The sequence below is a fragment of the Humulus lupulus genome, chromosome 1 (assembly GCF_963169125.1).
Source record: "Humulus lupulus chromosome 1, drHumLupu1.1, whole genome shotgun sequence".
Lineage (NCBI taxonomy): Eukaryota > Viridiplantae > Streptophyta > Magnoliopsida > Rosales > Cannabaceae > Humulus > Humulus lupulus.
The window spans coordinates 167,032,018-167,058,784 of record NC_084793.1 but is presented as its reverse complement, the minus strand read 5'-3'; the positions used below and the strand labels follow the sequence as shown (position 1 = coordinate 167,058,784).

Here is a 26,767-nt window from a genome sequence, read left to right as displayed (position 1 = left end):
TAGACTTTGGACCATTAACAAAAACTATCCATAGACACTAATCCTTAATAAAACTTACAAGTGAAATGATCATAACTTTATTAAAAACTTGAAAAAAATAAACGTTAAACTTACATAAAATTTAAAGTAGGATATGGGATCCCATTGTTTTAAAATCAAAACATAACATAATTGTAATTAAAAGGGATTACATAATAAAGTGCAGAAAAATACACATAAAACCATAAGTAAAGAAACTTCATCCTCGAATCGAACTCTCGGCCCTTCGATTCCATTCCGCCTCAATACACATGCCCAAACTACCAAGAACATTTCCCGCCATCAAAGCTATTTTCCTAGACATATAAACATAAAAGGAGTGAGCCTAATGCCCAGCAAGGAAAATCTAACACATAAACCATATACATAAATTTGGTAATGTAACATAAACATATCATAACACATATGTCACATACATACTATAATGGCCATTATTACTTGGGGTCCCATAAACTAAACAAGTCATATGCCCATTAGATTAGTGGGGCTTGCTAGCTAAGCAAGTCATATGCCCATAATTTATTGGGGCTTGTTAGTTGTACGGGTCTTATGCCCAAGTCTAAAATTATACATATTATAGCATATTACATAACACATAATCATAAGATAATATTTATCATAACATATAAATCATATAACACATAAATCCTATCCTATTTTCCTTACCAAAAATACCGGGATATGAGAACAGATTTTGGGACTTTGGAACACTCCTAAAAACCATAAATGGAAGGGTGAGTATACTAAAGAGAATGAGATGAAAAGAATGGAAGAACTATACCATTAAGAATATACTTACCAAAAACCTTATGTTCAAGATCTTAGATTTCCTATCCAAGAATAAAGAATAAAGTTAGGGTGCTGGATAGAAAACTACAAGAACTTAAAGAGAAACAATACCAAATGAGCTAGAGTTTGGAATACCTTGAATGCTTCTATGACCAATCTAAACCTTGAACTGAAATGTGCTATAAACCTTACTTCCCAAGTGTTTGGTAAGCTTATAATCCCCAACCCAAGTGTTTACACTCTCACAATAACCTAGCAACTTGCAGCCTCTGAACTTAGTTTGATGAATGAATAAATGGCTGGGTACTAGGTCCTATTTATAGAGTTTATGAATGAAAAGATCTTCATTTAACTTGAATAAAACTAATGGCTTTTTAAGTGAAAAATATTTGAATTATCGTTCAGCAGAGGCTGAAGACTCGTTCAGAAAGATGTTGGACTTATCAAGAGGATAAAGATTTGAATTGAGAACATTTTCAAAAACTTTCAAAATGCTCTGAAGGAGGCGATATATCGCCCCCTGTAGGCGATATATCACCTGGGCCAGCATGCCCAAGGCAATCGTGCGAAGTTTCGTGTTTTTCGTATCCCCGTACTGCGATATATCGCCCCCTATAGCAGCGATATATCGGCATACGCTGAATATTTAAACACGAAATTACACAATTTTAGCTTAATTTGAATTGAGTAAACAGCCTTGACTAAGTCCCCCTAACGTTTTCAAAGCTGCTGATAGACCCTAGGATATTCAAATATTACTCTTAATAAACTTATTCCTCAAAAATATTTAATTATCACTAAACATACACATGACAAGTGTTACTTTCTTATTGGGTCTATCTAAACCTTATAATATAATATTTATCACCACCAATATCAGTCATATAGTCAGACCTTAGGTTAAAATTAATATTCTTAACTATAGGTTAAACTTAGAAAATCTACAAGTGTTACTATGAGTGTCCAAATAAATCTCGGTCTAAACCAAAGTCCACAGTCATAAAAATACTACTACTATTACTATTATACTACTATCTAACTAGCTAAGTAAAGTTCTTGGACTCTACATTTGATGAGACACAAGTTGTCTCAAAGGTACTTCAACATCGTGGCCACAACCGAGATACTGGACGCAAGTTGAAGGGCACTAGTACCTTTGCCGCAAGCGCCACCAGATTCTCTTCACAATCAGAGGCATCACCATTTCCGTCCACCACAGTCGACCCTCCAATGGTACCAGCTAAGGTTTTCTAGTCCATGGTTCAACACTTCAGTCAAGCTATTATGACTCAGAACAACAATTTCCTACAAATGCAATAATTTATGCAAGCTACAAATCCGAACATCCAAGCTCCACAATTTCATCTTATCAACTTGGACATGAATATGATATAGTCCACGATGGTGAACTTTCCATGCTTGGGCCAATTTCAACCATAGCACCCACAACCACCACAGCAGCCACCACAACAGCTCGATGATGATGATGACTTTGGAATTGATTTAGATGACATTTAGTTTGGTTATATTATTATTTTGAACTTATTAATATTTTGTGTTTTTTTATTATTTTGGAGCCTATACTACTTATGTTTTGTTTTTTTTTTACATTTTTGAGACTATATTAATTTTAAATTGGTTTTATTATTTAATTAATAAATTGATTTTACCATTTAATTAAATACATTGGTTTTATTTCTTTAATTAATATTTAATATTTTATTAAATAAATTTTAATTAATATAATTAATTAATTTTTTTTTTTAAATTATATACCTACAGTAACGACACTGAACACGAAAATCTTAGATTTCGCGACCCTACACCAACGACACGTATCGCTGAAGGCATATAAACTCTACAGCGATGACATATCGTCCTTGTAGATGTGGGCAGTCGACGGACCTACAACAGCGACATGTGGTCGCTGTAGGAGTTTTTTAAATTCAAATTTTGCAACCACCTACAGCGGTGACATGTCGTCGCAATATCTTAGTCCAACCGAAAAAAATAATTTCCTACTGCGACCGATATGTCGTCGCTGTAGTAAAACACTACTGTGACGACTGCGATTTGTCGTCGTTGTAGGTTGCTACACATACGGACCTACAGCGATGTCGTTTTGGCGACGACATGTCGTCGCTATATACCTACAAGGACGACTTCTGGATCTACAACGACGACTGTCATCGCTGTACAGTCTTTTTCTTGTAGTGATTGGGCATTTGTGACAAAGTTTTTCCACACTGAAACCCTTTAATGTTGTAGTGTTTGCATGAATGACACGACTGAATTCACACAACTAATTGCTGTTCCGCCTTTTGTGCCTTTAACACTCTTTTATTACAAAATTATATATTAGATGCGTCGTAATAATATACAGTACTTGTATATTTTCATGTGTAATTTTATTATATATATGTGTCGATACCGTGAGATTGATCCCACAAATATATATATATATATATATTGCTTTACATATAAATAACTTAACCTATTCAATCACATGGGTATTAATAATGTTCTTACCTTGCATGTGTATATATTGATTAGAAATATTAAATAAAAAAATTATGAAATCAATAATCCTTTGGACATGTCACACATTTATATAAAGAGAGAGGTTAATTAAAGACGACCACAATCATAGCTGGAATGGGCAAAAGGATCGGGAAATAACAAAGCCATGGCAATACCAGCTAGGAATTTTAGCAGTGAAGAAGGCGTATCAACCATTAACCCGACAAGGTAAGACTCCATGCAAAGCTTAAATACTCTCTTTTTTCTCTCTTTTAAGTACTCATCGAATGCTTCTTCCACCATCTTCGTATTACTTCTTATAAGATGTGGATGTGGTGATGGCGATGATGATGATGAGCAATAGTAGTATTCGTACAACTTTGGTGCCAAGCATCTAGCGAGGACCACTGCGTCTTCTAAAGCGGCCGAACCCCCTTGTGCAAGGAATGGCCCCATGGCATGCATGGCATCTCCGGCCACCGTCACTGTCCCTCGTCGGAACCTTGTTCCTATTCCTAGTAAACTCCAAGGCGCTCGATACTTGATTATGTCTGTAAGATGTAAAGAACTGAGCACGCTTTTACTTATCATTTCCACCACCTCTTTTGGAAAACCTTTCATTGTTCTCAATGTTGACTCTTTGATTTCCGCAGGACTATCATAATGATCTGTTATATAAATATATATTTATATAAAATAATGAACTAGTTCAAGCATGAATTAAATACTATAATAATATGTAAACTATATTTATATGTATACCTCTTGTACTTGATTGCGATGATGGAGGAATCGTGCATTTTCGTGTAACAAACCAGTAGACGAGATTGTGGGTGACCGGCATTCTTCCTAATTGAGCTTTTCCATCACTCATGACCACAAACTTATTGCCAAATCCATGACTATATTCGTAGTTTGTGAAGCCCCTCACGACACTAGTGGAAAGGTACTTTGTATAATTTTGCCCAAAAGTGTCGTTGCTAATCAACGACTTCACTCCATCACATCCTATCACCACCTGCAAAAATTATATATATTAATATATATATATATGGGAATTCTCCAATCGGAGATTTACTTACTGGTGGTAGGGCTCTTAGTATTTACCACCTGTGAATAGTTTTGGCGCAATTTTTTTTTATGACCGTGTATATTGTAGCTATTTAGAGCATCCTGCAAATTTTTAGAAAATTCCGAATAGTTTACACTACTGAAAATTAGGTTCAACCATGTTGTTGCACGCGTGACTAATTTTTTTTATGCGCATGGAAAACATGTGTTGAACCTAGTTTTCAGTACTGTAAACTATTCGAAACTTTCTGAAAATTTACAGGATACTCTAAATAGCTACAATATACACGGTTATAAAAAAAGTCGCACCGAAAACTATTCACAGGTTGAGAAACACTCAAACTCCTATAGAAGAATTGTCATATATATATATATATATATATATCGACATTCATATTCATATACATATCTCTTCTATAATATAATAAGCAATAAGTCGAGAGATAAAAGAAATTTTTGGTTTTGAATATTTTTTATTTTTTTAATGTTAATTTTAATAGAATATTTTTATATTTAATAAAATATTCCTATATTTAAATATAGTTTGTAAACACTCAAACCTAAATAAAATAAAATAAATAATTAAAAAAATCAAAATAAGGTATTTTTGAGATATTTTACAATGATAATTATTTAAACATTTTAAATAATTAAATAAAAATGGTAGTTTGTAAACACTTAAACTTAAATAAAATAAAATAAATACTTAAAAAATTAAAATGAGATATTTTAGAGATATTTTACAATAATAAATAATTAAATAAATTAAAATATGATATTTTTTAGATATTTTATAATGATAATTATTTAAAAATAATAAATAATTAAACAAATTAAAATATGATATTTTTGAGACATTTTACAATGATACTTATTTAAAAATAATAAAATCATACGTTTTATAACTTAAATAAAATTTAATTAAACTTGAACTCACTTATTAGAATAATATGATATTAAACGTATAATATAATCTATTGTGAATTAGCAATAAATTACTTTTTTTAAAAATTAGCAAGAAACTTAAATTTAAAATCAACGTATAATATTTAATATTACATTAAACAAATAATATGTAATGTCTTGTTGTCACTCTCAAATTCAAAAACTAGAACCAACATAAACTTAAACAAAAATAAATAAATTATTTATTTAAAATGAGATATTTATTTGAAATTTATATGACATTAATATAAATTTAATAAAAATAATTAATAAATTCTATAAATAAAACTAAATGCATATTGCACGTTGCATGTATCTATTATATATATATATATATACTAGGTAGAAGCAACGTACAATTGAGTTTACTTAGTTTTAAAGTTGTAAACATTATCTATAATTTTAATAAAAATGTGTTTATTGTTTTCTTAAAATATATATAGATATAATATAATGAATTATATTTCTATAGTATATATATAAATATTTATATCAATAATCTTTACATATATAATATCTAAACATAATGTTGACAAAAATATATATTTACATGGCTACATGATACATATATAATACAATAATATTTATAAAGAAATTAATAATAGAAATAAAATAACAATAGAAAAAGTCATAGTGTAAACAGTAGTATTCATGTATCAACTATTTTTAGTTTCTAATGTATATCATCATAATGTTCTTTGTTGAATTTGATGAAGAAAAAAGAGCTACAATCACTTGATAAAAAACAAACTATCACAAAAATTTAAGATAAAAAAAATGATATGTATGCATTTATTATTTTTAAATAAATACGATTTAATTATTTAAATTATCGTAAAATAGCTTAAAAATATTATTTAATTATTATTTTTTTGTTTAAGTTTATGCTTGTTCTAGTTTTTGAATTTGGCAGTGACAACAAAAGATTATATATTATATGTTTAATATAATATTAAGTTTAAGTTTAATTAAATTTTATCTAAGTTGTAAAATATATGATTTTATTACTTTTAAATAATTATCATTGTAAAATATCTCAAAAATATCCTATTTTAATTTTTTATTATTCATTTATTTAATTTTATTTAAGTTTAAGCCATGTTTACAATCTGTCATTAAATATAAGAATATTATGTTAAATATAAGAATATTTCGTTAAAGTTAACGGAAAAAAAATACCGTTTAAACCAAGAATTTTTATTATCTACACAGTTTTTATATAGAAAAGATATACACACTAGATACTACACTTCACGTTTTTCTTAGTTTTATTTTAAAAAAGTATTAAATTTTTATAATTGTCATATAAATTTTAAATAAATAAATAATATTATATCTCTTCTATATAAAAAAAAAATGTATAGATAAAGAAAATTATTGTTTTAACGATTTGTTTGTTAACTTTAATAGAATATTCTATATATTTAATGGAATATACCTTTAAAACTGACTTAAAAATATATATTTATCAATTATATTAATATAAATTTAAATATTATAAAATATCATTATAATAATATTTAATATAAGACTTCATATATAATAATTATATTAATATAAATTTAAATTTAAATTCAAATGTTATAAAATATCATTATTATAATAATATACACAACTAGATATTTAATAATAATTATATTAGTATAAATTTTAAATATTATAAAATATTATTATTATAATCCTAATTTTTTAGTAATTATATTAATAAGAATTCAAATATTATAAAATATTATTATTATAATAATATTTAATACAAGACTAGATATTTAATATTTATATCAATATATATTAAAATATTATAATAACATATAGTACATATTCTTAATTTTTATTAAAAAAATTATCAAAAGTTATCATGTTATATATATATATTTAAAAAAATCATAAATAGTGTTTTGGTTTAATTTTTCAATTAATATATTTATGTCATTCTTTTATTGTAGCGTCCCAGAATTTTATTTAGCTAAATAGTAATAATATTAGTAGCAGTAGCTGTAGAATTTTAGTTTTCGTGGATATTGGTCAAAGCCAAGATTTAGTTGGAAACTCGTAGAAATAGTTATGGATTTTGTAAGTTTAACATATGGTTTAGAAATATTAGTTTTAACATAAGGTTTGATTAATATAGCTGGTCATATAAATATTATTTATTATAACCTAAAGTTTAGATAGAATAATCTTGTCCATGTATGTTTATTAAAGATTTAAGCATTTTAGATAAATAAATTAATAAAGGATAGATCTAGAAGGTCTAGAACCTTCCCTCATCTGCTAAGATCATGTTTTACTCAGTCAAAGTGGTTTAAACAAAATTCAAGTATGCTGAAGTGTTCAAAAACGTGTTTAAAAGTATCAGCGTATGTCGATATATCGCAGCTATAGGGGTCGAAATGTCGTCTATGATTAATATGAAAAACACGTTGACTTTGCACGAACGAAACCACAGACCCTCAGGGCATAGGTAGGGGCGATATATCGCCTATCCTAGGCGATATATTGGCTCCAGTAGTCATTTTTGAATTTTCATAGAATTCTGAACTAGAAACAACCATCAACAGCTTTGACTCGTTCCTGAACGTCTTTGATCGAGTTATGGGCATCTGTTGAACAGATAATTCAAATTTATTCAATTTTTAATCATTTATTTATTCATTTTAAAAGGATTTAGTTTCACTCCTTAAACTCTATAAATAGGACCCTTCACTCAGCCATTTTATTTATCATTCAAGCACAGTTCAAAGCCTCGAAGCTGCTAAGTTCATTCTAGAGAGAAACACTAGGGTTTTGGGGTTAAAGCTTTCAAATCTAAAGCTTTTATAAACACTTGGGAAGTAAGTTTTTGTGTGATTTCGGTGTTCGAGGTATAGATCGAGGTTTTAAGCTATCCAATGTATTCTTTATCTTCAGGTTTAGTTCATTATAGTTTATATTATTCTTTCATTTTTCTTCAAATCCTAACTTGTGATAGTGACTTTTGGTTAGGTGTTCAATTTCTTTGAAACATAAAGTTTTCGATAAGTTCTTATCCCGATTGTTTAGATCTTCTCTTCAACTTATTTTTCTTTAGGAAACTTATGGTTTCTTATGTCTGGTTTTAGGAGTTTCAATCCCGCTCTTGTCTCCAATATTCCAGTTTTTCGTAAGGAAAATTAGATAGTTTAGTATTATGATATGTAGTTTATGATCTAGTTTATGTTTGTATGACCTAACATTTCAGGTACAATAAAGGGGAAAGTATGTCTGGACCTAAGGTATCCAATGATGTATGACGGACTTATGTTCGGTAGGCTCGGTTGCCAAAACTTTATGATGGACCTAAGTGATGTCTGGTGTATGACGGACTTATGTCCAGGGCTTAATTGTCACCCCTATATAAACACTTATCATTTTACTATATCTGACTTGTTATTATGACCTATAGTTATGATTACGACTTATGATTATGACTTATGATTTATGATCTATGACTTAGATTATGATTTAGGTTATGATATGACCTAGGGTTTATTGTTGTATGATTAGTATTAATAAGTTTTGGTGTCACTTTTGTAAATTTATGATATGCTTGATTATATGATTATATGACTAACTTTTGTTTGTATTTTCCTTACTGGGCTTAGAAGCTCACTTCTTATGATGTTGTTATTTCAGGCAATTAATGATAGAAAGGTCGGTGGCGAGTGGAACCTAGAAGCTTCATGATATACTCGTGGGAACCATATAGTCGAGGAAGATCAAGCGGGCCTATTTTATTAAAGCATGTTATTTTAAAGTTTTATTTAAATGTTGCTCATTTTTATGTTAAAGACAATTATTTTATTTATTTTTTGTAAAACCATGGATCAATGTAGTTTGTTTTTTAAGTTTTTATTCAATAAAAGACCAATATTTATGAATTATGATCTAACGATGTATTCTCGATAATCTATGAGAAATTAGGGCGTTACATTTATAGATATATAATATTTTTTATTTAGTTAAAATTTATATGACAATGATACAAATTTAATAAATACAATTAATAAATTCTATAAATAAAACTAAGCAAATATGCATTGCACATTGTTTGTATCTAGTATATATAAAATAATGACATAAACATATTCAAATAAAGATTAAACTTAAATATTGTTAATAATATTTTTTTAAGATATATTTTAGATCATAAACTACAATATTTAATATATTCATTACATTATTTAAATAACATATTTATAGTTGAAGAACAAACTTGTTTGTTCTTGATAGAAGATAAATGTTATTCTAATTTATTATATGGTTACACAACCATAATACTATTTGTATATACTCGACACCAATATATAATGTATTTATAATGTTTGTTGTTATTTAATATAAATATATATTTAGTTATAAGTTAATATAAATAATAAAAAATAAGATAATGTATTACATAATATTATAATAATGATATTATTTAATATTTAAATTTATATTAATATAATTATAAAATATCTAGTTTTGGATTAAATATTATTATAATAATAATATTTTATAATATTAATATAATTAATAAATATTTATTTTTAATAACTTTTAAAAGTATATTCCATTAAATATTTGTAATATTATGTTAAAAAATTATTAAAATAAAAAAAATTTGTTATGTACACATTTTTTTATATATAAGAGGTATATAAATGATCATATGTCCTACCATTAGTTATGTCAAGTGGTATAGCTTTTCATTTCATAACACATTTTTTTTTATCTTTTCAATATTTTTTTATTATCAAATCAATTTGTCACATCATCACTTGCATAAAATTTTTAAACAATTTTGTTTCTACACGATAAAAAATGAATGGCCAAGATTATGAGTAGGATGGCTATATATAGGGAATGACTACAACGCATCCCCTTTTTTTGCAACACCAGTGCATCCTTTTCTATTTTCAGCACCTGGATATATATAATCCCAAAAAAATTTATATGACAGTATACATTGTAGGTATTTAGAATATCCTGCAATTTTTCAAGAAATTCTGAATAGTTTACGAAGCTGGAAATAGAGTTCAAACTGTCAAATTTTACACGTGTACACAAAAAAACAAGCACGCATGCAACAGACAGTTTAGACTCTGTTTCGGTACCATAATTGATTCATAATTTCTTGAAATTTTGTAGGATATTCTAGATAGTTATAATGTACACCATTATATAAAAAAATTTGGAATTATAACTATTCAGGTACCGAAATAGAAAAAGGATGCCCCAGTGTTGCAAAAAAAAAAAGATGCGTTGTAATTGCTCCATATATATATTAGTAAATTTTAGAAATTGTGACAAGATGAATTTGCTTTTTAAATATTTGAAAAAATAAATAGCTTGAAGATGATCAAAGTGTTGTTCATTAGTTTCTATAACTAGTTTGATTTGTTTTTTAATTGGTTTGATAATTAATTATGTAGTTTACTGATTATGTAAGTAATGTTTTAGTAGGGTCGTCAATTGAGTGGTGAATTTGTTGTCCATTTCGGGTGAATTGAAGAGTAATATTGAAGATTAGTTATTTTTTATTTTTATTTATATTACTACAATATTTATGTATAAAGATAAGGTTAATTAAATCATGTATTTTGGATTTAGTGAAAGTTATGTTTGAAAATTAGTGAAGTAGGCTTTGGGAAATTTGTGTATTGTTATGATATAAGGATGAATTCATTTATGCTTGATTATTGTGTTTCTTTGTGTTGTTTTTATAGGAAATTATGAAATTGCGGTATGCTATAGAAACAGGGGATACTCTGCTGAATTTTTTAAAATTTTTATAGGACTAGAATCTAATAATGATGTATTCATCTATGCTTGATAATTGTGTTTGTTTGTATTGATTTTATAGGTAATTATGAAATTACGGTATGCTATAGAAACAAAGGAAACTCTGTCGATTTTAAAAAAAAAAAAAATTATAAGACTAGAACCTAATGATGATGGATTCATCTAAACTTGACTATTGTGTTTGTTTGTATTAATTTTAAAGGTAATTATGACATTATGGTATGCTATAGAAACAGAGGAAACTCTGCCATTTTTTTTTTTAATTTTATAAGACTAGAACCTAATAACATGCCTAAAATTATCGTGCATAGAGTATAACTCTTTACATGATTGAATTGTTTTTTAAACTTATATAAGTTTTTTTCTAACTTTTTAGGAATTTAATATTGTTATTAGTATGGAAAAATCATGGATGCTTGAGAGGAGAGAAACACTACAATTTCAAGATGGATTCAAAAAAAATTTAGAGTTTTGCCTAAATGATTGTAGTGATCCACAAAAAATTCGTTGTCCGTGTATCGATTGTGGTAATGGAGTAAAAGGGAATATTACCATGATAAAGGATCATGTATTTTGTCGGGGATTTGATATAAGTTATACTAGATGGTATTGGCATGGAGAATTATTAAATGATGACCCATATCCATTAGGCAGGTGAGGTGTAGATGATTTTGAGAGTAATGATTTTGATGATTATCCTATAGAATTGCTTGATGAAGCACAAGAAGAGTTTGTTCATAATCCAGAAAAATTTGATAGTCTGGTTAGAGATGCAAATAGACAATTGTTCAGTGGTTTCAATAAACTAAGATTGCCAATAATGGTTAAATTTTATAACATAAAAGCAGGTGGGATAGATGATATGGAAGAACACAACAACGATGACGAGCAGAATGACGAAGAATATCACACACCGTACATGTAGGATGACGTGCCTCCACAATTTACAATTGATGCGTTACTTTGTTGAGATAATATTCATAATGTGGTGGGTCCACTAACTATTCATGGTGTTCAACTGACAGACGAATACGCGAGGGTGCGAGTCACCAAAATGTTACAAGAGAATGCTGAAATCACATATTCTGTTGGGGAGATACGCTATGTTCGGGATACCTATGACGTATTCATTCCTTGGCCAAAAGAATGAATTATGACTAATCAGGTATAAAAGAATACTTTAATTTGTTACCTATTAAAATATTTGTTGGTTTGTTATTTTAATATTTGTTTTACTTGATGTTGTGTAGGGTCCTCTAAAAAAGAGACCTCCTATGTCAACAAGCTCATCCAAGAATAAGACGAACCGTAATTCTACGACTAGCCCACATCTGTCATCGATTGGATATCACGTCAATCCAGAAAACACTCCGATAGAAGGCCAACCATTTGCCGATCACATCATGAATCACATCCATGTTAGCCTTCAATTTATGGTGAGAGAATTTTGCAGAGTTAAGGGAATAAACAAAGTAGTCTCAGTTCCAGTGGACCCATCATTCATGAATCGCGAGTCAATCTTTATAACTTCAGAGAATGTAGAACAAGTTGCTACTTTGCATATGATTAGAGGCTCAGCAATGATATTCAGACTAAGGTATCCCTTCAACTAATTCTTTGGAATGATATGAAATTTAGAATGGTTATGAGTATTGCTCTATGATCTGTTGCATATTTTCATAGTAAATTGAACGTTTACAGGTTTTGGTAGTCCTATTTATAAGGGAAACTCTGCCGAAATTTTTCAACAATATTTAACACTTAAGAAAATTTTGCAGATGCATTTGGGAGTCCCTATTTCCAAATCAGCATGTCTTTTACAAGTTTTTTGACACTGAGCGTCTTAGCATTAATAATGCTAACGATGTAGAACGATCAACCATTGACTTGCAAAATTGGTTGATGACCATGAAAAGAATTGGTCAACTATACTTTATACCTTGGAACATACGATAAGAAATACTATAAACTTTTCTTATTTGATTATTCATATTAAAAATTTTATTATTTTATTTAACACGCTTATTATTTTAGGGAACATTGGATGTTGGTAATTGCTATGCCAAAAGGAAAAATCGTGTTCTTGGATCTACTGAAAGCACACAAACGTCCTAAAGAAATTGATTCAATGATAATGAGGTAAGTTTTAAATTTTTAAAAATATTTCTTAATACGCAACAACTATTACATGTTACTACATTTTAATAACTTTTGTAATTTTTCTTTTTAAATAGTGCATATTATAAGGCTTCTTCCAATGAATTACTCGGAAATCCTACAAAGATATTCAATGTTGCATATTCAAAACAACCACAAAGTCATGAATGTGGTTTTTATGTGTTGAAGTACATTAGAGATCTTGTACGGGCATCAAATGCAATAGAAACCCTAAAAGAAAAAGTAAGTTGATTTTTTGTAACTTATTTTGGTATCGATAATCTATAAAATAATCAATGTTGTTATTAATTAATTTATATTTATTATTTTTACAGTTTGATGGGAAGAAGGAATATTGTGAGATTGCAGACCTCTTGCCAATCCAACAGGAATGGTTAGGTCGATTGATGACATACATTTATTAGTAAGCCTATTTTGTTTAGTTCTAAGTTTAGTTTTATGTAAATGTATTAATGTTAAGGCTAGCTATCTTACTTAAGTACTTGTGTTTTATGATTATGTATGACATTTCTAATTAATGAAAGTTAGCATATTTTCATTAAAAAAAATTCATACCTATTTCCAAGAGTAAATATATATATATAACTATAAATTCATATAATTAGACCATTTAAAAAATTAGGGCAAAATATATATATAAATAGAATTTGGCCATTTTAAAATAATCAGAAATAATTATTCAAAAAAAATGGGGGAAAGCTTTCTAATTCGGTTATTATGTGAAAACCGAAGAAGAAAGTGAGGATTCTAATTCGGTTTTTACATAATAACCGAAGTAGAAAGTTCCTAGCAAGGAAGTGTACCCCACTTTCTACTTCGGTTATTATGTAAAAACCGAAGTAGAATCCCCACTTTCTACTTCGGTTTTTACATAATAACCGAAGTAGAAAGTCTATTTTTCACTTCGGTTTTGAACTACTTTTTACTTCACCCCGAACTACTGTGGTTGCGAATTTTAGCGAAAATCGAAGTAAATCCAGCTTAAAAACCGAAGTAAAAGCCCTTTTTTCTTGTTGTACTAGAACATCCTACAAATTTTCATGAAATTTTGAATAATTTTCGATGTCGAAAACATGGTTCAAACTATCTGGTGCCCGCGTGCCTACTTTTTTGTGTACGCGTGTAAAATTTGATAGTTTAAACCTTGTTTTTGGCTCTGTAAATTATACAAAATTTCTTGAAATTTTGCAAGATGTTCTAAATACTTACAATGTACACTAACAACTTAAAAAAAATTGGAACTAAAACTATCCACATGTGAAAACACAAGAAATAGATGCATTGATATTGTCAAAAAAGTAGATGCATTGTAGTCACTCAATATATTTATATAAGTTAGATTAAGTAATAAAAAAATATGTTTTTAATAATTTTTTTTGTAAAAATTAAGATTATGTGATATTTTATAACATTTAAATTTATACTAATATAATTATTAAATATCTAGTCTTCTATTAAATATTATTATAATAATAATATTTTAAAGTATTTCAATTTATATTAATATAATTTCTAAATATTTATTTTTAAATTCTATTAAAGTTAAAAAAAATTGTTAAAACCAAGAAAAACCATTAAATATACATTTTTTATATAGAAGATATTATGGATATTTGCTGCAAAACTACCCAATGTTTGGTATTTTTATACGCGGCATAGATCCAATATATTTTTTAGCAGAAAAAATACCCAATCCAAAACAAGATTTGAAGCCAAAACAAAAAATGCAAACCCTTATATCCTTGATAGACCCACAACAGCCCCGCCCCCTGTCCTCGTCGACCCACTACTGCCCCACCTCGCCCTAGCCTCATCAACCATTGTTGAAGCCTCTAGAAATGGAGGACCATCGTCGACCATTTCCCCGAAATGTGTTGCTCATGTTGGTATCATCTGAAATGGAGGACCTTTGGCGACACCGATGGGCTCTACAGTGGCGTCATCATCGAGGAGATGGAGTACCTTCAGTGTTGTTGCAAAGGACCTTCTCCGAGGAGTCGCGTCATGCAAGGTTATAGAGGAAGCTCGAAGCTCGTCTCCCACGTGTGGCTATCATGCATGGTTTAGAGGAAGAAGAATGAGAGGGGGAGAGGTTGAAGATATGATTGAAACTCGAATCCCATTTATTTTAACTTCAGTTTTGTTTTAAAAAAATTAAATCAGTTTTCTTATTAAATGTGTACATATCTACTACTATTAAATATGTTTTATTTTAAATATATTTTTAATTGATATTCTATTTTAACAATGACTTTTAATTGTTTTTCTAATTTAAATTGGCTTTTAATGAACTTTGTAATTTAAAACTAATTATATATTATATTTTTTTTAAATTATGAGATGGCCTAATTAGGTGGTGACACGTGTCGATCCAATCACTACCTAACAGAGTGTAACAGACGGAGACTAACATAATTCTTTCTTTGTCCTAGTTTGCAGGAAAAACATATATTGAAAATTTAGTTGGATTGTGATGTGAAGATGGGTAAAGAAAGTGAATTGTGATGTTATATGGGTTTTGAAAAATTATTTTGGAGAAAGAGGAAAATAGTGGCATTCCTGGTTGTGTTGAAAAAAATGTATTGAAATAAAAAAGTTTGGGGGAGTGTTAATCAATAAAAAATAAAAAGCAAATGTGAACTCTATGAGAGAAAGAAAGATTGGATAGTGAAGGAGAATTTTTTTAACATGTTGTTTGAAAGTTTGTGTGTTTATGGTGTGAGTTAAGTTTAAATTTCCTTTCTTATTGTTACACCCAGATTTCGAGCTATGCAAATTATGACCTCGAAAGTTGGATTTGCAAATAAGCGGACTCATAAGGATGGAATCATGCTCCAGGATTGTATGTCGAGCTTACAGGATGTAGACGACCTCGAGTATGGTGACCTCGAAGTATTCATGATCTCGAAAGATAGCTCCGGGAACACACTCATCTTCAGGGACGACTTCGGATCAGGGGTCCCGAGCTCGACCCACGTACGATCTCGAAAGCCATGTGGCCTCGGGAGATGTTTCTAGCTCGATAGATGACGGGAAACCTGGGAGGCTAAAGCCTTAGAGATACGCGATAACCACCTTGAATATCTACAAGTGTTATAAATATGAGATGTAATCCTCATTTATTATTGTAATCCCCTAGAATCATGGGATATTATTTGGTCAGTTATACGTCCCCTGATCTTCAGGAGACGTTTCCTTTTATATCTGATTATAGGCATTTAAAGCCATTTATTTTATTTACACAAAAAGAGTAACTACACAAAATATGTGGGATAGTATTCTGCAGCCTTCCCTATAAATAGAGAGGCCATGCACCATTGTAAAGGACCGAAATTCTGATTCTGGAGAGAAAACTCTGGAGAATTCATTCTTGAAGAATTCCTAGAGATAATCTTGAGTTTAATAACAAAGACTCGTGGACTAGGCAGATTTAATTGCTGAACCACGTAAAAATCGTGTGTTTACATTGTTTTATTTCAATTGGTCATTTTCAGTTATTGTTTTCGTGCTCTTCTTTCACTGTTTGACGAAAAACGGCGTCAATAGTTTGGTGCTTTCATTGAGAGCCTTAAGCATTCATCCCTGAGAAAATCATGGCCACAAACAATCAGAACACCCCTGAAGGAAATTACCCAAGACGTCCTGGAAAACAACCAATGGAGAACTCGGACGTTGAGGAGAGGAGTGGGTCTTCTGATTCCCGGGGACCACCGCCTCCACCAAGGGATGAGGATATGTACTACAATCCTGAGCGTTACGTTCCTATTGTAGAACTGGAAAACCAGCAATTGAAACAGCTGTTGGCAGAGGCCAACAAACGGAATGAGGAGTTGACTAGGATAGCCACAGAGGCGCAGGTGGCTCAGCCCCCGCCTCCGCGCGAGAACCAAGTCCCTCCTCCAAGGGACGTGCATGTTCCTCCCCAGAGGCCCCGTGGGCGTCCGCGAAAGGATGCTGCCACAAGAAGACCGACTCAACCCTCGGCGCCAACAGAGCCATCTGCTCCTCCTAGGCCCCAGAGGAATACCCGAGCTCGGGTCCCGCCTAACCCGCCTGTGGAAGTGCCTGCGGGAACTGAGAATAACCGAACCCCCGCAGAGGCTCGGACTTAGGTACCCGGGAGCGCACCGAACGCGACTGACCCATCTCGGGCAAATTCTGGACCCTCTAGGCCGCGACAAGGGCGGCAGCCACCGTCGCCTATACGGTTCCCTCCGTCACCCATAAGATATCATTCACCTCCCCGCAGAAACGCTCAACCTGTTCGGGATCAGGATCAAGGGCGTACGGGGGAAAGACAAGGAAACAGGGAGACTTTTCAGGAGCGGAGAGCCGCACCATCTGAGAGAAGTCAGACGTCTCGGCCTCGCACTGCGGAGACGAGGCGACGAGGGAAGAATCCATCACGAAATGACCGAGCAATGAGTTTCACCAGTGATGAGTCCGGAGAGGCCAGGTCTGTCAGTAAACACGACCGAGGTCGTAAAAATACTGGAAGTCACAAGAATCGTCCCGACCTGCGAAATCATCTGAATCAGAGTAGGGGGAAGGGAGATCAAACAAATCCGGACCTGAGGGATCGCTTGAATAGGCGTAGAGATCCCTCGCGGAGACGCGAACCTGGAATCACGATCAATGACAGTCAATTCCAGACAGCACTTCTTACTGACCCAGTCCAAGAAATAATCGATCAGCTCGAAAAAGCCTTTAGGCTTTTGAAGAATGAACGAGGATTGGGTCGATATGAGGACTCTGATGAGGAGCTCGAGCCGTTTGCTCCCCATATTTCCAACACTCAATTTCCTCAAGGGTTCCAGATTCCTCATGTCCCAGCGTTCGAAGGAAAGACCGACCCATGTAGTCACCTGAGTACGTTCAACACTATTATGAGAGCCAGTAACGTGGGTTACAAGCTCAGGTGCATGTTGTTTCCAACATCATTGGCAGGACCTGCCAAAAGTTGGTTCGAAAAATATAAAAGACACTCAATAACTTCGTGGGAGCAGTTGTCTAGAGACTTTAAGAAGCAGTTCCGAGCTATGATGGGAGTCAAACCAGAGGCATCCACCCTAACTAATGTCCGACAACAGCCGGGCGAAACACTGAAAAGTTACTTGACAAGATTTAATCTGGAAGTCGCCCGAGCTCGGGACGTGGATGACAGTGGGCACTTAATGGCTATCCAAGCTGGTGTTTTACCCGGAAGTGCCCTTTGGGATGACATGCAAGGGAAACCGGTGAGGTCGATAACCGAGTTTAACAGACGTGCGCAGAGATTTGTCAATGTAGAGGAGGCGAGGTAAACGCTCAAAGCGACCTCGCAGACCGAAACTACAACGATAAACATCAACTTTGGCTCAACCTCGGCTGACCCAGCAGCTCCACAGCCTACCTCGGAGAATCCCTCCAAGAGGAAAAAGAATGAAGGAAATAATCCCGAAGCTGAGGGAGGAAAGAAAAAGAAAGGAGAGAGGTATTTCTCCGTCTATAAAGTGCACACCGAGCTCAGCGAGTCTCGGGAAAACATATACCTGGCTAATGAAAACCAGGTCCCCTTCAGGCGTCCGGACCCAATGAGAAATCAAAAATCCAAGAGGGATTCCAGTAAGTATTGCCGGTTCCACAGAGACACCGGACACACAACTGATGAATGTCGACAACTGAAGGACGAGATCGAAGGGTTGATCTCGAGAGGTTACTTCTGGTAGTATGTCAAAAACCAGAACACTGGTCAGACGGCCGCAAGCCAGAGAGTAGCCGCGCCTCCGACGACACAAAATAATAACTCCCGATCTCGGGAAGAGGACAGCCCCCCCCCCCCCCCCCCGATAGATGGAGAGGACGTAATAACCATCTCGGGAGGGCCTCATCTCGCAGGAGGGGGCAGGAATGCCCAAAAGAGATATGTTAACGAGCTTAAGACAGGGGACGGGTCTCCTTATGAACCCGAACCTAGGGCCCCTAAAAGCCAGAGGATTGAAACACAACCCATAACCTTCAATGAGGAGGACGCCTCCCATGTTCAGTTCCCACATCATGATCCGCTGGTTATTACTCTTCAGCTCGCCAACAAAAGAGTCCGCCGAGTTCTCATAGATAATGGGAGCTCAGTCAACATTCTTTACAAAGCAACCCTCGAGAAAATGGGACTCTCCCTTCGCGACCTGAAGGCATGTGCAACTACTTTGTACGACTTTTCAGGAGAAGGAACTGCCTGTATGGGATCCATTGAGCTCCCTGTGACCTTGGGAGACTACCCAGTCTCGGTGACCAAGATAATGGAGTTTGTGGTAGTAGATTTACCATCTGCCTACAATGTGCTGCTCGGGAGACCCGTCCTGGTCGGGCTGGGGGCAGTTTCATCTGTAAGGCATCTGGCCCTTAAGTTCCCGACCCCTAGTGGAATCGGGACATTAAAAGGAGACCAACTGGCAGGGAGGGAATGCTATAGCATCTCCTTGAGGGGAAAGAAGCAAACGAGCGCTCAGGCACACGTTATCATACAAAATAAAGATGGAACGGTCTTAGAAATCAACGAGGAGATTGATCCAAGGATTGAGGAGAAAGTTGACCTCGAACCTCTAGAGGAGCTCGAAGAAATCCAGCTCGAGGAAGCTGGACCCTTGAGAAAGGTGAAGGTCGGGAAACACCTCCCAGATAAGACAAAATAGCAATTAATTTGCTTTCTGAAGGAAAACCAGGATGTCTTCGCGTGGTCACACTCATACATGGTGGGGATAAGTCCAAATGTAGCGAGCCACGCACTGAACATAGACAAAAGCTTCCCCCCGAAGCAACAAAAACGAAGACAGCTGGACGAAGACAGAAAGAAAGCATTAAAGGAGGAAGTTGACAGGTTAAAAGCAAACCATTTCATTAGGGATGCCTTTTACCCTGACTGGGTGGCCAATCCGGTGTTGGTCCCAAAGCCCAATTGGATGTGGAGAACCTGTATTGACTACTCGGATCTCAACAAAGCTTGCCCAAAAGACTGTTTTCCGCTGCCAATGATTGATCAGCTCGTGGATGCCACGGCGGGGCATGGCCTAATGTCATTCATGGATGCCTATTCTGGATATAACCAGATTCCCATGCATGCCCCCGACCAAGAACATACGAGCTTCATCACAGATAAAGGGCTCTACTGCTACAATGTCATGCCGTTCGGACTCAAGAATGCTGGAGCCACGTACCAGCGGCTCGTAAACATGATGTTTTCGGAACAAATTGGGAACAACATGGAGGTTTATGTTGATGACATGCTTGTCAAGTGTCAACTTAACAAGAACCATGTTGATGACCTCGAAGAGTGCTTCGGCGTGCTCAGAAAATACAACATGAAGCTAAATCCTCAGAAGTGCACTTTTGGGGTATCTTCGGGAAATTTCTGGGCTTTATTGTGAATTCTCGTGGAATCGAGGCTAACCCCGACAAGATCAAGGCCCTGATTGACATGCCTTCACCTCTGAAGCATAAAGATGTCCAAAGCTTGACTGGCAGGATGGCAGCCCTAAGCAGATTCATCTCGAAATCAACGGATCGTGGCCTTCCATTCTTCAACTTATTGAGAGGAAGTAAGAAGTTTGAATGGACAGAGGAGTGTGAGCTGGCCTTTCAGGAGCTCAAAAAGCACCTAGCTGAACCACCCATCCTGTCAAAACCTGAGACGGGAGAAGTATTGTACCTATACCTCTCAACCACCGAACACGCGATAAGCGCAGTGCTCGTTCGAGAAGAAGAAAGGGTGCAAAAACTCGTCTACTACATCAGTAAAAGATTACTGGGAGCAGAGTCAAGATATCCATTGATGGAGAAACTCGCCCTTAGTCTAATTCATTCATCTCGTAAGCTTCGCCCCTACTTTCAGGCACATCCCATTCATGTACTGACAGATCAACCACTTAGACAGGTCCTGTCTAAACCAGAAGCTTCAGGTCGACTTCTTAAATGGGCTGTTGAGCTCGGACAGTTCAAGATCACCTACCATCCGAGGAAGACCATTAAGGCACAGGCATTGGCGGACTTTATAGTGGAATGTATTGGAATAGCCGACGACGAGGTAATAACCGCGACCCACGAGCTATGGAAACTTTACGTCGACGGCTTGTCAAATGAAAACGGAGCAGGGGCAGGGGTTATTCTGATCACCCCCGAAGGGAGTAAATTTCACTCCGCTTTAAGATTTGGCTTTAAAGCATCGAATAATGAGGCCGAGTACGAGGCTCTACTCGCGGGACTACGAATAGCAAAAGAGCTCAAGGCTAAAGCTATACATTGCTATAGTGACTCCCAGCTCGTAGTTAATCAAATTTTGGGAGAATACCAGGCTCGTGGCACAAGAATGGCAGCTTATCTGGAGAAGGCGAAATCCGCATTAGAGTATTTCGAGTTTTATGCAATCGAACAGGTTCCCCGAGAACAAAACTCAAATGCAGATGCCTTAGCTCGACTCGCCACCTCCGCCGAAAATGAAGAGCTGAATGTTATACCCATAGAACACCTATCAACACCCAGCATTTAGTGAGCCGGAAGAGGAAGATGTGTGTATGATCGAAACAGAGCCAACCTGGATGACCCCAATAGTTGATTACCTCGAAAACGGAATTCTTCCAAAAGATCGGAATTAGGCTCGAAAGTTGATGTATCAACTTCCTCGGTACACCATTTTAGACGGAAAGCTATACAGAAGGGGATATTCCATGCTAAGAAAATCATTGAAGAAATTCATGAAGGGTTCTGCGGAGACCACACCGGGGGGCATAGCCTGTCCAAGAAGATCATACGCCAGGGATATTTCAGGCCAACCATTAAAACAGATTCTTTCGAGTATGTGAAGAAGTGCGACAAATGCCAGAGATTCGCCACGATACCCCGAGCTCCACCATCCGAACTGACCATGTTGACATCCCCATGGCCTTTCGCGGTATGGGGCATCGACCTCATAGGCTCTCTCCCGACTGGCAAAGGCGGAGTAAAATATGCTGCAGTCGCCGTTGATTACTTCACGAAATGGACGGAGGCTGAACCATTGGCGACCATAACTTCGAAAAAGATCCTTGATTTCGTGGTAAAGAACATCGTATGCCGATACGGAGTACCGAGGAAGATCGTATCCGATAACGGAACCCAGTTCGATTGCGATTTGTTCACCAACTTTTGTGAAAAGAACGGCATAATAAAGAGTTTTTCATCAGTGGCTCACCCTCAAGCGAATGGTCAGGTCGAAGCCGTTAACAAAACTCTCAAAAGTTCTCTAAAGAAAAAGTTGGAGGAAGCAAAGGGACGATGGCCCGAGGAGTTGCCTCAAGTCCTTTGGGGGTATAGGACCACAGCTCGGACATCAACAGGACATACCCCGTTCTCTCTAGCATACGGCTGCGAGGCAATGTTGCCCATCGAGGTCGAAATCCCAACGATCCGAACTCAAATTTACGATCAAAATTCAAATCACACTAAGCTCGAAGAAAACCTAGACTTGATCGAAGAGAAAAGAGAAGAGGCTCAACTGAGAAATGATGCTTACCAGCAACGCACTATCAGATATTTCAACAAGAGGGTTCGAGATCGAAAGTTCAGAATGGGAGATCTGGTGTTGAGACGCGTATTCTTAGCGACCCGAGATCCAGCAGCTGGAGTGCTCGGGCCGAACTGGGAAGGACCATACCAGATAGAGTCAGTCATCCGACCCGGCGTATACAAACTTGCGAGATTGGACGGGAGCCTAGTACCGCGAGCATGGAATGGCGAACACCTTAGACCTTACTATCAGTAGTGTAGGAAGTGTGTTGCCTGTAACCATGATTTTCTATATGTATTAGCTTGTCTGTTTTTGAATTCCATCAAATAAAAGATCTATTTTGTTAAATATGTAATCTCTTTTTGTTTTTTATTTTTGCAATCTCTCTTAATTTAATAACCTATGGTCACACTCATAGGATATTAAGGGGGCATCATTGGTATATATACCATCAGCTTAAAAAATAAAAAATATATATATAAAGTATTTGGATGTAACCAAGTACGCGAGCTTAGATAGTTCAGACATAACCGAATTATCAAAAAGTATTTGGATATAACCAAGTACGCAAGCTTAGATAGTTCGGACAAAACTGAATTATCAAAAACATAAAGTATTTGGATTTAACCAAGTACGCAAGCTTAGATAGATCGGACATAACCGAATTATCAAAAACATAAAGTATTTGGATGTAACTAAATACGCGAGCTTAGATAGTTCGGACATAACCGAACCATCAAAAACCTAAAACATTTGGAGTTAACCAGATGTGCAAACTTAACAGGTTTGGAACAAACCGGCCAAAAAATTAATCGATGATAAGTAGGAACCACAACCTACTTCGAGATGAGTCGAGATCAAGGCTGGAATATCTTAAAGAAAAATAGTTTCGAACTCTTAACCTCGGAGCAAAAACTGAGGATGAGGAAAAGTGACTAAACAAAAAGATACAACCAAATCATATACGTTACATACCATATAAGTACTTCCGGGTTCATGGTTAAAGTAATATCCGACCTTGATAAATAACGAGGTCGGAAGCGGATAATTCGAACAAACTATGCATGAATGCATCGAGTTTCGAGCCTAAAATCCAAACTATGTTTACATGAATAAATAAACATAACTGATTCATCAACATAAAATGTACAAAATATTTCGAGCCAAGAAATGTAAAGCTTGTAAAAGAATAGTTAAAGAAATTGTATCAGCCCCGTGGGCATAAATTAAAATAATTACAAACTAGGGGGACGCAGCCCCAATAAATGATCTCCCTGAGATCAGATTCAAGGAAGAGGAGTCTCCTTGGCCTTCCCAGCATCTGCAGCATCGGATTCCTCAGGACGAATAGCATGACTATCCTCCTGAACTCCCCCCGAAACGGCGTCCCGAACAACCTTTTCCTTCTCGAGCTGCTCAGCCTTCTCCTTCTCGAGCTGTTCAGCTTCTTCCTTCTCGAGCTGATCATTCCACCTTTCAAGAAGTGGCACCTCGTGAGGACCTAAGAAGCTGGTGTCCAGATCTTCATTGTAGGCCCACATCCGGTACATGGCCGAGTCGACCGCCTTCTCTTTCTTCTCTTTGTACTCGGCAAGGAGACGAGCTTTTGCATCCTCCATGATGTCGAAGGTGGCGGCCTTGTCCTCTTCAAGCTTCTTATTGGTCTCCCGAAGCTGGATGATCTCTTTTTTATGCTCCTCGAGCTCAGCCTTCAACTTCCCGAGCTAGGTGGCTATACCCTCACGCTCCTTAACTCCCGCCTCGAGCTTCGCATTCGCCGCCTTCAGATCATCGCTCGCCTTGAGGTGAAGATCTTTCACCTCCTGAGCATGAATCTTGCTCGAATGGATCTCATGGTTCAACTGGTAATTGAGCTGAGCAGTGAAGGCAAGAGCCTGAAAAAGAAGTAAACCACCATTAGCTCCAGGTCAGTATGATTACAAGTAGAAAAGGAAGGAGTATAGAAGAATGCTTACCGCGGCAGTGTGCTCGATACTCTTCTCATAAAGAGCAGTGCAGTCTCGGGTATCATTTAAGCACTGCCACTGGGGAGCTTCGAGGCTGTCATAGCTCTGGCCGATCCGGGACATGACATCCGAGACCAGCGTGGATCCATGGGACCCAGCAGCATTGTCCACCGCATATGCGTCCATATGGGTGGAGATTGATAGCTTCTGAACTCGGGAAGCAGAAGGCCTTTTGGAAAGCGGAGCAGAGGATGATTGACCCACCACAGGAGGTGGGGGCTCAACCAGGATGGGGGCACCAACCAGCGTAGTCGGTGCCACCGCAGAGGCGACGGCCTGCGAGGATGGCACCGTCGTGGAAGTGCCGGCCTGAGTAGTCGACGCAGCAACAGAGCTCGGAACCGGCGGAGCAAGGGGAGGTGTTTTCTTGGACCTCTTAGAGCCTTTGCCCGGTTGGCCGGTCTTCAGCGACCCCGCCCTAGGGCGTTTGCTCCTCTTGGCACCAGTAGTGTCGATGAGGGTGTCAAGGTCAGAGTCCATCTCGCCTGCACAAGTCACAACACGGTGAGTAAAGTGAAGCACACAAGTTGTTTCAGTATCACAGACATATAGAGTGATGATAGAAGAAACCTAACTGGAACTCTCCCCCGAGCTCGAGCTTGGGGACCATGAAATTCCCCCGTCTTCAGAGGAGGCGGGGGGAGTGCCTTCCCTATAAGTAGGTGATAACCTCGAGAGGTCCCTATAACCATTGGTTCCATACTGCACAGCTATCCCATTCCACACCTCGTCCATGGTGTACATGGTGTCGTATTTCCCGAGCCCACTATCAAACCTATGGACACAGTCATCTACCCAACTCCATATGTAGAAGTGGTATCTATCCTGTGGGCACGAGACTAACCTATTGGGCCTGTGTTTTAGTAAAGTGGGGGACCACATTCTCGAAGTAGGGAGGACTTTACCTTCATCTGAATTCGAGCTCGAAGCTTCATCATTGGCTTCATTCCCAGATCGCGGACTCCTCAGGCGAACTGGGAGTGATGGCCTCGTTTCTCTCCTCGGAGGAAGGGCGCCTGTGGGCAGTGGCACCTCCTCCCAGAATTCATATTTTTTATTGGACCAGTCAGAGGTTGACTGGCCCTCTCCCAACAGCCCACAAGCTCGGAGCTTGCCCTCATGTAATAGATACGAGAGAGACCTCCTGCCATAAGGGAGTTGGAGCAAGGCCTCTCTGTGCCCCTTCATTGCTTCATCAGGGGTGGGACGCTGAAAATTAGCTGAAAGGCGAGACACATTTCAACTAAATATGGATTTAAGAACTAAAGTCCCGAGCACAGAAATAAAGGTAACGAGAATACTTACGAATCCGCTTGAACGAATAATTTCGAGACGGGGACAGGCCATCTGTCCAGAAGAAGGCTCTTTTGAAATCAGGCGGGTGGTTGGGAAGATCCTCAAAAACCTTCGTCTCCTTGGGGTAGCTCGAGAGGTAGTAAAAGCCATCCCCTCCCCGAGCTCGGGAGGGGTTACTTTTTAAACAAAAGAGATATAAAATCTCTTGAGGTGAAGGTCCTTTCCACCCCAGCTCGTGGTACAAGGACCTCAGGGCAGACAGCACCCTGTACGAATTGGTGTTGAGTTGGAACGGAGCCAACCCAACGAAATCAGTAAAGTCTTTGAAAAAAGACTTCAAGGGCAGCAGTGCTCCCGCCCTCATGTGCTCCTGGCTCCATGCCGCATATTTCACTGTGGCGTCGCGGCCGCCAGGGGCGAAGCAGCTCCGTTCATGACCAGTCGGAGCTCGACACTTCAAGGTGGGCCATGGAAAGCCAAGATTTCAGTTATTTGACTGGTTGTGGTAACCAAGCTCTAGTAGAGCTCGGCCTCGAACATCTCTCTCCTCGACTGCGAGGATGAAGGTTCCCCCATTAGTGAA

General features: G+C 36.2%; 1 protein-coding gene across 1 annotated transcript in view; it reads right to left on the bottom strand.

The window, feature by feature from the left end:
* Positions 1-3,323: 3,323 nt before the first annotated feature.
* The window catches only part of LOC133824267 (monooxygenase 1-like), a 29,426-nt gene continuing 5,982 nt past the window's right edge, over positions 3,324-26,767 (bottom strand). The window contains exons 5-6 of the mRNA XM_062257138.1: positions 4,111-4,366; positions 3,324-4,016 (exon numbers count right to left, since the gene is read on the bottom strand). Of these exons, the coding sequence (XP_062113122.1) occupies positions 3,457-4,016; positions 4,111-4,366 (816 nt within the window). The 3' untranslated portion in view covers positions 3,324-3,456. The remainder of the gene's footprint in view (positions 4,017-4,110; positions 4,367-26,767) is intronic.